This window comes from Seriola lalandi, unplaced genomic scaffold (assembly GCF_002814215.2).
Source record: "Seriola lalandi dorsalis isolate HSWRI2012SDOR001 ecotype SW California unplaced genomic scaffold, Sedor1 jcf7180002054973, whole genome shotgun sequence".
Classification (NCBI taxonomy): Eukaryota; Metazoa; Chordata; class Actinopteri; order Carangiformes; family Carangidae; genus Seriola; species Seriola lalandi.
This window is the reverse complement of record NW_019525523.1, coordinates 494,633-505,431: the sequence shown is the minus strand read 5'-3', so window position 1 is coordinate 505,431 and position 10,799 is coordinate 494,633. Positions and strand designations below refer to the sequence as shown.

The following is a 10,799-nucleotide window of genomic DNA, read 5'->3' as shown; positions in this document are numbered from 1 at the left end:
CTCTGGTACAACCCTTTTTTTCCCCCTGAGTCAGCTGTTTGTGTCTGCCGGCATGATTGGGTCATTTGGCAGCGACATCTCTTCAGTGACCTCCTGCTAGGACAGGGAAGGAAGGGGAGGGGGGAGGGGGGGATAAGAGCAGGATAGATGAGAGGAGAAGCAGCTATGAAACTCTATCTAGCTACTGCATGTTTCCCTTCCACTGTTCTGTCTGACCCTTCATGCTGCATATTCATTGCTGAACTTTATAATGTGGAACTCACTGTCAATTTTTGCACAACAGTTGGGGCTCAACAGTTTTCTTAGGCAATTTGAAGGGGTTCCTGAGTGAAGCTGGCCCACCTTAGATTTGAATTTTTCATGTAATTTAATATCTGAGGTTTGAGCTTCAGTGACTACTTCAAGCCAAACCAACAAAAACTTGAGAATTTGTTCTTCTGTGGCCTTAAGATACTTGTGCCTTGTCTCTTTTAGAAATCTGCTGCTTGAAGAACTTTCCCCAGTTTGTTTGATGAATTATTGTGGGAAATTGTTCAGCTTCAGAGTAACTCTCATACCTGTTAGGAGGAAGAGAGAATAGTTGTCTACTAGTGGCCCTTGATACTTGCCCAGAGAATATTTTTAAATCTCTTATATAGTTTTCTAATAATTCTGAAGCCAGTTGTGGCTGTAAGTACTTTACATGATCATTTCTTTTATTTAATTGGTCATTATCTATAAAATGCAAAAAAAGAAATTCAAAAAATATAAAATGCCTCTTAGGAGTGGACAATATGGTTAAAAAACTATCATGGTAAATGTAATTTCATATTAAAATATTGATGTCTATTGTGATGAAGTAAATGTTCAGTAAATTCAAGTGAAGAGTTGTTTATGGATAAAATAACTAGAGGGCAACGCCTGTTCTTGTTTTAACCAGTAAAATTAAATATCTCAAACATGAAGGTACATTGATGCAAAAATTCTGCAAACGTTGCCATGACGTAATCTCTGATGGTTGCCAGATTTATATTGTATCATGCTATATACAGAATCATCACATCGCCTAACACTATGTCCAGTCCAAGGTGATATTTTGCTTGTTTGTTTAACCAATATTCCAAAACCCAAAGATATTCAGTTCAGAATTAAATCAAGCTGGCTTAAACTACTCTTAATTGTCAAAATTGTTACCAATCAATTTTTTGTCAATCAACCAACTGAGCAGTAAAGTCATCCGACCACATATGGAGCAACTGTGACCTTGAATCTCTTTCTACAGTCAACTTGTTGAGAGAAAAGAGTGTGAGGAAGCAGTGTAAAAAGGCTTGGAGACACAGGAAATGTTTCTGTAAGGTTTACTGAGTCGAGAAAGACTGCTGCACACAGAGCTGAAATAAATAAATGAAATAATTTTATCATAATAATTATAGTAACCATCATAGTAAGATTGCTTATTTAGGGTTTCTGTCTTCTTTTATATATATAATATATATAACTTTCAATAAATTGTTCCCTTTAATATTTTTTCTCCTGTGTGTATGCATGAGACTTTGGTTTGTTCCACTGAATGTCCTGGTAGCAGCACTCTGTATCCACGGTATCGCACAGGAGCATCATCCCCTGGGTCGTTTCTATAGCAATGCTAATAGAGAAGGTCCCCTCCCCGCCGTGCTCGTCCCTGCGCTCGTCACCCTCGGCACCTATAAGCTGAGGGTGATGTGTCCTTGGGGGAAGGGGGGGGGGGATGGGGGGCATGGGGAGGAGTCATGAAGAAGGTCTCCAGTTGTCTTTGGTTGGTCGTTGGTTTGGTTTGCTGTGATTGGCTGGCTGTATTTGGTGCAGCTTGGTTTTTATACATTCCAGTTCCTAAAGCTTCAGTCCCTGCGGTGAGTTGTCACGGGTTCATGCAGGGACTGCATGGTCCCTTTCCAGAGTCCCTCGTGATCCAGCTTCACTCATGGTTGTTGGTGCACTCATTCACGCACACAAGCGCGCACACACACACACACACATACATACACACATACACACACACTCTTACGTACATGTCCTTGTCTTCTTCTTACAAACATTCATTTATTCAAGTCACTCACGCGATCATTCCTTCATTCATCCTCTTGTCATCCATCCTTCCATTCGTCCAACAGTCTCACAGGTTCTCACCAATTTAGCAGTGAGACAAATAAGTGCGTCACATGTCAACAGTTCATTATTGGTCCATTTGATCTGTGAAGATCACTCCCTTTGTCCACTCGACCATTTTCTTGTCTTCTCCTTCCTGTTTTCCCTTTATCCGTAGGCTAGGCACCCACTCTCTTGTTCAGTCAGCTTTTCCCACCCTTGTTCTCTCTGTATGGTCCAGTTGTAATCCCATACTTGACAGTGTCCAGCTGGTCCAGAAAAGGAGACATGAAGGCCTTGTGGTTTTTGTGGTGAGGGGAATAAAGGCCTTTGTCGAGCCTGGGACTCTGGCTGCCCTTCAGGTTCCCTGTCAGTATTTCTGGCCAATGAAGGGAAGCAGACCAGGTCCATAGAGCTTCCAGCCACAGACCAGTAATGGTCCAGTTGGTCCAGTAAGGGAACTAAAACTGAGAGGAATGATCACTAACTATGGGGCTGTAGTGGCAAATTAGTTGGTGTAAAGCTAAACCCCGTGAATGATTCATCAAGTTTCTGGTCAATGTTTGTCCCATAAAAGGGAGTTGTTCAGTCATGTGTGACAGAAGAGATGACTGGGTTAGCCATTGCCAGGCTCAGGTCAAGGCTTTGGATGACGAGACAGTGGGTGCTAGCGTTAGCCACTACTAGCGGGGCCCGGTAGCGCGCACCCTCTTGCCACGCTTGCTGACGGTGGTGAAGCGGAAGGGGGTGGTGAGGTCAGGCTGCTCCCCAGGCGGAAAGCGCTTCATGAAGTGCACGTCCTGCTGGTTGGGGAGTGTGTGGGGGCCACGGCGAGGGCGACCTCTTTTAGTGAAGCCCACATACCAACCCGTGTAGCGCGCTGACATCAGAGCTGTGTAGTGGTTTTCCAGAACCTTTTCCACAAAGACGCAGTCGGCGCTTCGATTACTGGCCTTCTGAGAGAGCAGAGAAACCACAGGTACCCACCCACACACACACACACACGCGCACACACACACACACACACACACACATTGGAAGAAACAAAGAGAGGCTGGTCAGGAAACTGTAAGATTAATAGATGTTTTTGTAAAACGTGTCTCTAGAAAAAAGAAGTCTCACCTTTCCTACCAGCTTGCCGCGGCGGTTCATGCACAGGTAGAAATTGGTTTCTTTGCCACGGATTCTCACCTGGCTACCAAAGGTATCGGCCTCCACTACGAGCTGGGCTTGTGAAGGGACAGACACAGAGACAGACAGACATTAGAGCCAAAGGCAATAGAGAAAAATACAGTATGTTGTGTTTAAAGGACTTCAAGGCTGTATCACACAAATATCACAGGTAGAAAGATTAGAGTAACTCAAATTTAGAAATCATTTAGTTTCAACCTTCAAGCATAACTTTTTACACATTAACAGCACTAACACAACACTAACACTAACAGACCCAGTGCCAAGTAGGGTAACCCTAATTGCACAGATTACCAGCCACCATTAAATCAGATTTGGCTTTTAAACCAGATAAGGCATTCACATTGAATCACAGTTTTAGGATTCATAGTTGCTATTAAATGTGCTGATAAATCACAGACAGATGTAAATGTCTCTGGTTGGACAGATGGTTGTTAGATAAGCCCGGTCACACACATGTGGATGTGAGGCCGCTGACCACAAATGGGCCTCGTAAAAAAGATAACAGCCAAGAGTAGACGGAGCACGGTGAGCCGAGAGGAGCGGCAGAACACTCAGACTGTGTGCTGCGATACTGTTGTTTTAAGGTGCGTGCATGTGCGCATACATCCCTGTGTGTTTGTGTGTGTTTGTGTGTGCAGGTGTGTGCATGTTCATCCTTCCAGGCAATACTGCTCCACTAACTGCACATCTTCAGACAGCGCTTGTGCCTGTTTAAAAATAAATCCCTAAAATGGTTCCTACATGACCTTAGTCAACAAAGGGGTCAAGAGAAATCAATACCTCCCTCCCTCTTGCCCTCTTCCTCTCTCTTCCCCCAACTCTCCTCTCGTCTCCCTTCTGCTCTTCCTCTTCTTGTTTATACCTTCATGCACCTGCCCCTTCTTTGCTTTATTTCTTCTCTCTCTGCTCTTGGCTGCCCTCGTCGCCACATTTGGTCAGTTTTCGTTGGATTTATCATCTTTTTCTAGTGGTGTTCAGGCAGGCTTTTGCTTCTACGATCCCATCTATAGCTTGAAGTGGTGTGAAGAGCAACCTGACGTGTTTGTGAATGGACAGGACGAGAAACATGAGCCGCCACTGGGGCACATACAGAAATATGAACTCTAGCTTTATGGCTTAGCTTTCCTCTGCCCATTGATTCTGTGTGTGGTTTAAGAATGGACTGCACATCATTACAGACGGAGAAGGTGGACAGGAGGGGGATGGAGAGGGGGATGGACAGAAGGAGTGTTAGAGGATGGAGGGAGGGGAGGGAGAGGAAGCCTGCTGTTTTAAATCCAGAGGAGACAACAGGGAGGATGAGAAATCAATGGAGGGATCGATGAAGGAGATGAGTTTCTAACACTCGGTCCAACACTCTACCTGCTAGGCTTCTCCCTCTAACTCACTTTTTTTTTCCACTAACACCTTTTCTTTCTCTCTCTCTTTCTTTCGCTCTCTTGTGAATCATTGAGTCAGCAGCCAGTCGATGAGGTCTTTGTACTCCCAAGACAAGCTCCACTGCCCCTCTGCCAAAGCCTGGGGAGGCATGTGTGTGTGCTTTTGTGAGTGTGCCTGCACAGTTGCATTCTGTATCCGCTCATGCATGCACTTGCTCAACCTTTAAGTCTTTGTAGTTGCAGCCGTGCATGTGTGTGCAAGTAAGCATCTTTCTCGGTGTGCATACACACATTCACCAAAGTGTTTGCCTGTGTTCTGCTGTGTGTGTGTCTTACCATATTTGTCTCCATCTTCTCCCCGGGCACTGATTCTGCGCCCCAGCACCTGGACGTGTTTGCCGCTGGTGCGGCTATAGAGCTGGTAGACCCGGTGGTGTCGCCGACTCATGGTGTCTCGCACCTGTGTCTGGTTCTCCACATGCACACTGAAGTTGACTCCATCCACACCAAGTACCTGCTGGGAGCACATGCACAAACACACCCAGAGGTTGGCACACAGAGAGAGAGAGAGTGAGAGTGAGAGAGAGAGAGAAGAGAGACCGAGAGTCATGAACAGGCTCGAAAAATTGCATGTACTACCGATGTAAAACTTATCTTACAATCACTCTTTGTCATGCATGCACACTCTAACCTGTAATGGATTGCACATCACCAGCAACATCTGGATACATCTGGAAAAAGTAGAAACAGATGAGTTTAGAAATATGTAAGCAACACTGAATGCTGGAAGAGTCGGGCTTGACACCATCGTTTCCATCTCTTTCTTCTCTGCTGTTCTTTCTGTTCAACATCTCTTTTCCTTATTGGGTGATTACTCACACTGCTGGGTGTGCAGCTGGCACAGCGACTTGACATACAGACAGGCACATGTCCAGGGATCAGCAGACAGACAACACCCACAGCACTGTTTATAGTAACACTACCAGCCGCCTGTCCAAACCCACTTTCTGACCCGTTCATGACTTTCGCCACACCAAAATCTGGCCTCCAAATGACCTGATTGGACCGTGGCGAAATGGCAAACATGCCGAGACAACTAGAACATGTTTTGGTTTGGACATCTAAGGGAAACTGGCTGGCTTATTTGGCTGCTCTGTGTATGTAGACAGCTGGGCTGGACTACAGGTGTACACTCTGCTGTGATGTGGCTTTGGAGCAAGGGTGCACTGTGGTTACATTTAGAGATGCTATGAATAAGTGAGGACATGAGCTTACAAAATGTGTGGAAAGATAATGTGTGGAGGAATCAATTGGTGAGGAGTGATCACAGTGATGTAGGAGGGAGAAATCATGTGTATGGTCCATGTAAAAATGTTCTGTATTTCTTCTTGCTAACTATCTTTAGAGACATTTATGATTGAAACAGCTGGTTACAGTTAGAATTAAAATTCTTCTCACTTTATCACATTGCTTAATTGAAGTTTAGACCTTGACCTTGGATATAACAAATGCTATTTACAACTTTAGTAAGGGAGTGATTGTGTTACGCAAAATCAACTCTGGCAGTCCATGAACTGCTCTGAATTAGTGGCTGAGGACTTGATGAAGTTCAGAACCAAGTGTGTGGGCTGAAAAGCAATTCTACGAATTTTGTCTTTCCCCACCTCATCTTTTGCTATCTCTCTGCATGCCTCTTCTCTCTCTCTCTGCTCAACTGTCTTTCTCTGACTTGTTGTCCTCCCTCTCTCCTCTACTTTATCTCTCCCTCTCTGTCCACTCTATCTTTCTCCTATCGTTCCCTGGCTCCCATCTTCCTTTATGTTTGGGGTTAGCAGGATGACTCCTCCACACTGTCATGGGCATGCACACAGATGTGCAGATGTGTGCAGGGTGTGTGTGTGTACAGGAGGAACAGGCAGCTGACAGCTGGGCCAAAGCAAAGACATACGCGCTGCTGAGAGAGGGAGATAGCGAGAGAGGTAGACTGAGAGGTACACAAAGGGATCAGGAGAAAGCAGGACACAGGAAGGTGAAATAAGAATAAACAGAGGGGAGATGAAGCCAGAGAAGGCTGACAGTGAATAAAAGAGGTGGGAGATAAAATCAGAAAGAACGGGCAGATGCACGTGAGACAGACAGAGGAGAGAGGGTCAAAGAAGACTAAGGTTACATCTCGAGGAAAGGAGAAGAAAAAGTGGCAAAATGAGAGACAGTGGTGTAACCACAGAGTGTGGTCTGGCGTGAGAAGTAGACAAAAAGATAAATAATGGGAAAGAAGAGGAAGGGGGTTCAACTCATGCACATCGTAACATATGTCACTGCCTCCTGACTCACACACACACACACACAAACACACACACACACACACACACACACACACACACACACATATACCATCATAAGCCTCTTGTTCCCCCCCCCCCTTTCACAACATTTCTTTCCCATAGCTGGTGTGTTGGCCCCTGAGTCCTTCTAATAGATGCAGACATCCTGGGCAACGCAGTGTTGGCCCTCACATTATGCCTGCGCAGCCGAAAAAACCTGAGCGCCTGTGCATTGTGAGGACTCTCAGCTGTTAAAACACCACGGCTGCACTGCCGCCGAGGACACTGCAGGAAAAGTGCCTCAGCACTGGATTCCCCTGCTCCCACAAAAACCACCGACACTCCATATTATGCCAGCCACAGAGAGAAAGAGAAGGAGAGAGGAAAGAGGGAGACAGGATCAGCCAGGGGGTGGGGGAGGGATGAGAAAACGAGAGAATAAGAGAGCGCAGAGTAAAAGTCGGGGAGAGTAAAGACAGAAGGAGGTATGGAGAGAGGGAAAGCCCGGTGCGCCTTGGACGGCTGCCAAAACAAGCAAGGGTCTGACATCATAAACCTGCGTCCCAGCAGATCTACCATATGGAGGCTGCGGTTAAACTAGCAGGCCTCAGCACCGAGGACTGGGCACCAGCGTGGAGTGAGAGCGGTCGGCCTGGTGGGACTCAGCACAGAGCGGCGGTTTCAGCTGTGTGTAGCAGTGGTTAGCGTGGTAGGCCAACAGTGGAGCAGTGGGCTTCGGCACGGTGCAAGAGTTTCAGATGTTCAGCAGTGGGCCTTGGTGAAGAATAGTGGTTAGGCTAGTGGGTGTGTGAGTGGGATCAGCAGTAATAGGGCCTGTGTTGGAGCAATGGTAAGAGATGAGGAAGACCTCGACATTAAGCTGTGGCTTTAGAAGAGGAGCAGGAACAGGTTGTTGTGGCAAAAGGCCCTTGGCTTTTCTCTCTGGCTAAAAACTTCAGATGAAGTTGGTGAAACAACATGTGGATGAAGTAAAGTGGCTGTGGTAAAACTGATAGGCAAGAGGGAAATGAATGAGAGATGATTGGCTCTGGTAGACCTAAACTAAAACCAGCAGACTAAACAGTGAGACTGCTCCTTCTCAGATACTGCCAGGGGCGCCATCATTCATCAGTTATTAATCCATACTTTTTATCTGAGCAAGTATCTGTGGAAAAAGAAGGGGTATAGGCAAGACAGGAAGACAGATGTAGGCAGTTAGGTGAGTAAGTGGAGAGAGTGTGAGGGAGACACAGGCGGAGAGAGACAGCCAGGCAGACACCAGCAGCAGCAGCAGCAGCAGCAACAGCAGCAGCAGCAGCACACACCCTGTCCAGGTTGTGTGAGGAATGAGAAGTATCTGGAGATGACTGCCATCTGGGAGAAGTACAGCCGACACAAAGAAAGAAAAATAAATCCCTTGGCTTTTAACAAGACACACCTCGAATGGGCAAACTCAAACCCCCTGAGCCTGTATCCTCCTCCCTTAGATTTGCTCTTGGCACTTTATCATTTTCCTATCCCACTAGATAAAGCCGGTGTTATTTGACTCAACTTCTGAAATATTTTCAATAGGAAAAAAAAGCATTTTCTTGGCGATGGGAAAATGGCCTTCTCTAGGCCAGCTTGGCCATCCCTGAAGTAAGTACAGATGGTGATGGAGATGTTTATGGCAGGTTTTATGAGTAACATGGCCCTGACTCTGACCCAGTGACCTTGAACTGTCAGCCAATCAAAACAGGACCTTCCATGGTATGTTTTCTATGGGGACTGATCAGGAGTGATGTAATCGTTAGAGACTGCAACCTTCCTCTCCATCATCTTCTTCTATAGCCAGGTCTGTCATTAAACTAGTTTAAACAACTGAGGAAACAGACAGAACCTGAGTGCATAAAAAAGATTATTACATGTTGAAGTGGTAAAAGTGACTTACAAGACGGTCAGCGTGGAAAGAAGGGACCACATTGCTTCCCCCCTCCACTATGGAACTTGGCCCAGAGACAGTCTCCTCGCTCGGTCTGAGCCAGTCCGACAGTCCGGAGAGTTCCCCTGTGTGTTTTGAATCCGCTGGATGTTGTGCAGAGTCAAAGAGTCAGCGGACACTCCCGTTGGCATCGGCGGCGGTGTGCCCCGGTTCCCCCGGTATGGGTAAATGTGCGGGCGCGGGCAAGGTGGGGTGTGAGGCCAGGGTAAGTGTGCCACTGTGACCGCCGGGCAACCTCTAACAGCTGTCCAGACCGGTGGAGAGACAGATGGGCGGGGGAGCAAAGGGGGAAGGTTAGGGCTTTAAACGCTGCGCGTCCCCGACAAGGAGAGGAACAGGTGAAAGCGCGCTCACGCGTCACAGATAACCAACTCCAATCGACCTTGTTGACCCTCAGAGTGACGCTCGGCCCCGCGGACAGCTGCGGTGCGTGCGTAATCTTCTGCGTAATCCAATGCGTAACGTTTCAGCGCAACAGCGAGCTTCTGGTCTCCAAAAAGAATTCTGTTGTAGGTAAGATGATTAAAAAAAGTGGCGGAGTGATTGTCCCGTTACAGACACACAGTTTTAGTCCCAGCAGAGCAGGGTCAGGAGCTGATGAAGGTGGGATACCTGGGCTGGCTGATGGAGCAGACGGCGAGCTGGAGACGGGGGCTCTTCGGGCGCAGGGTAATGCAGGGCGGCCTCGGTCATGTCTGCTGCCCCACGCTGGCACAATGGGTCTATGGCTCAGGTGACACCGACCAACAGTGTCCGACAGAGAGGGTGATAAGGTCCTGGAGCGGTCCAGCTCAGAGGGGTATATGGAGAGTGCTGAATGAGAATGGGAGGGGATAATAAAGGGGAAAGAAAGACGAGGGAGGGAGGGGTGGCTGGAGAGGATGGGAACAGCTGTGACTGGGTGGCGGACTCAGCCACCCGCGACACAGCGAGGAAATGACAGCCGCACTTTGCACCTGATTTTCCGGACTTCCCCTCTAGCCTCAGCCGCTGGTTACCGCCTGGCTGCAGTAGTCCTCCCTGCGCCCTCTCGACACAATACCAGCCAAAACACAGCACGATGACATCACCTCCAAAATGTTTGAAGGGGGAAAATGCAATCTGATCTTTTTATTTATTTTTTTAAACGTAGAAAGTTTAAGCAGTTTCTCTGAAGGGGGGGAAACACGAAAGTCTCTTCGTTGCGAGAAAAACGAAGTCCGCGGTGCAAGAGGAGCGGAGTCGAGTTCGCCAGTTTCTGAAGAAATAAAAAAGTTAAAACGGGCGCACTGAAAACGTGTTTACCCCAAATCACACTGACAGATCGACTCCCAGTCCAGAACCTGCACCGTTTCTCTTCCCCTTATATCTGCCTTTCTCTTTCATTCAGACACCAGAGGAGAAAAGGCAAGAGAGAACGCAAGAAGAACCCAGACGTGCGTTGTTATCCACTTCACTGGTATTATGCAGATCCTTCTCCCTTTCAAAAATTCCAAGGTTTCCTTCCATTAAAGCTCTTCTTGAGAGGGGGGCTGCACAGGAGAGGCGCGTCGGCAGGCACAGACCTCACTCCAAGAAAAACCAGAACAAGATTTTAACAGACGCGGATCAATCCTCCCTCCCTCCCTCCCTCCTCTCCTCTCCTCTCCTCACTCCCTCCCACCTCTCTCTCTCCCCTCTCTCTCTCTCTCCCTCACACACACGCACATGCACACTTATTGGATCAAAATGGGATTAGTCAGTCGCTATGCGATGCCGACCAAACTTACACTGCAAAAATATCCATTTTAACAAGTGTTCCGTTCTATGTGAAAAACATCTGGTAATGAGGTGAGATAA

General features: G+C 47.2%; 1 protein-coding gene across 3 annotated transcripts; it reads right to left on the bottom strand.

Annotated features, from left to right (window-relative positions):
- Window positions 1-1,323: 1,323 nt before the first annotated feature.
- On the bottom strand, window positions 1,324-10,534 carry fgf18a (fibroblast growth factor 18a). 3 transcript variants are annotated; one of them, XM_023396212.2, is made up of 5 exons: window positions 8,931-10,534; window positions 5,368-5,407; window positions 5,013-5,193; window positions 3,226-3,332; window positions 1,324-3,059 (listed from the first exon to the last, which is right to left on the bottom strand). In XM_023396212.2, the coding sequence occupies exons 1-5, from the start codon at window positions 8,960-8,962 to the stop codon at window positions 2,787-2,789; spliced, it is 633 nt and encodes a 210-aa protein (XP_023251980.1). In that variant the 5' UTR covers window positions 8,963-10,534; the 3' UTR covers window positions 1,324-2,786. The 3 variants fall into 3 exon arrangements, with proteins under 3 accessions (XP_023251980.1, XP_087027182.1, XP_023251981.1); XM_087171056.1 differs by having other exon boundaries at window positions 1,324-3,056; XM_023396213.2 differs by having other exon boundaries at window positions 5,013-5,190.
- Between the last annotated feature and the right edge of the window lie 265 nt (window positions 10,535-10,799).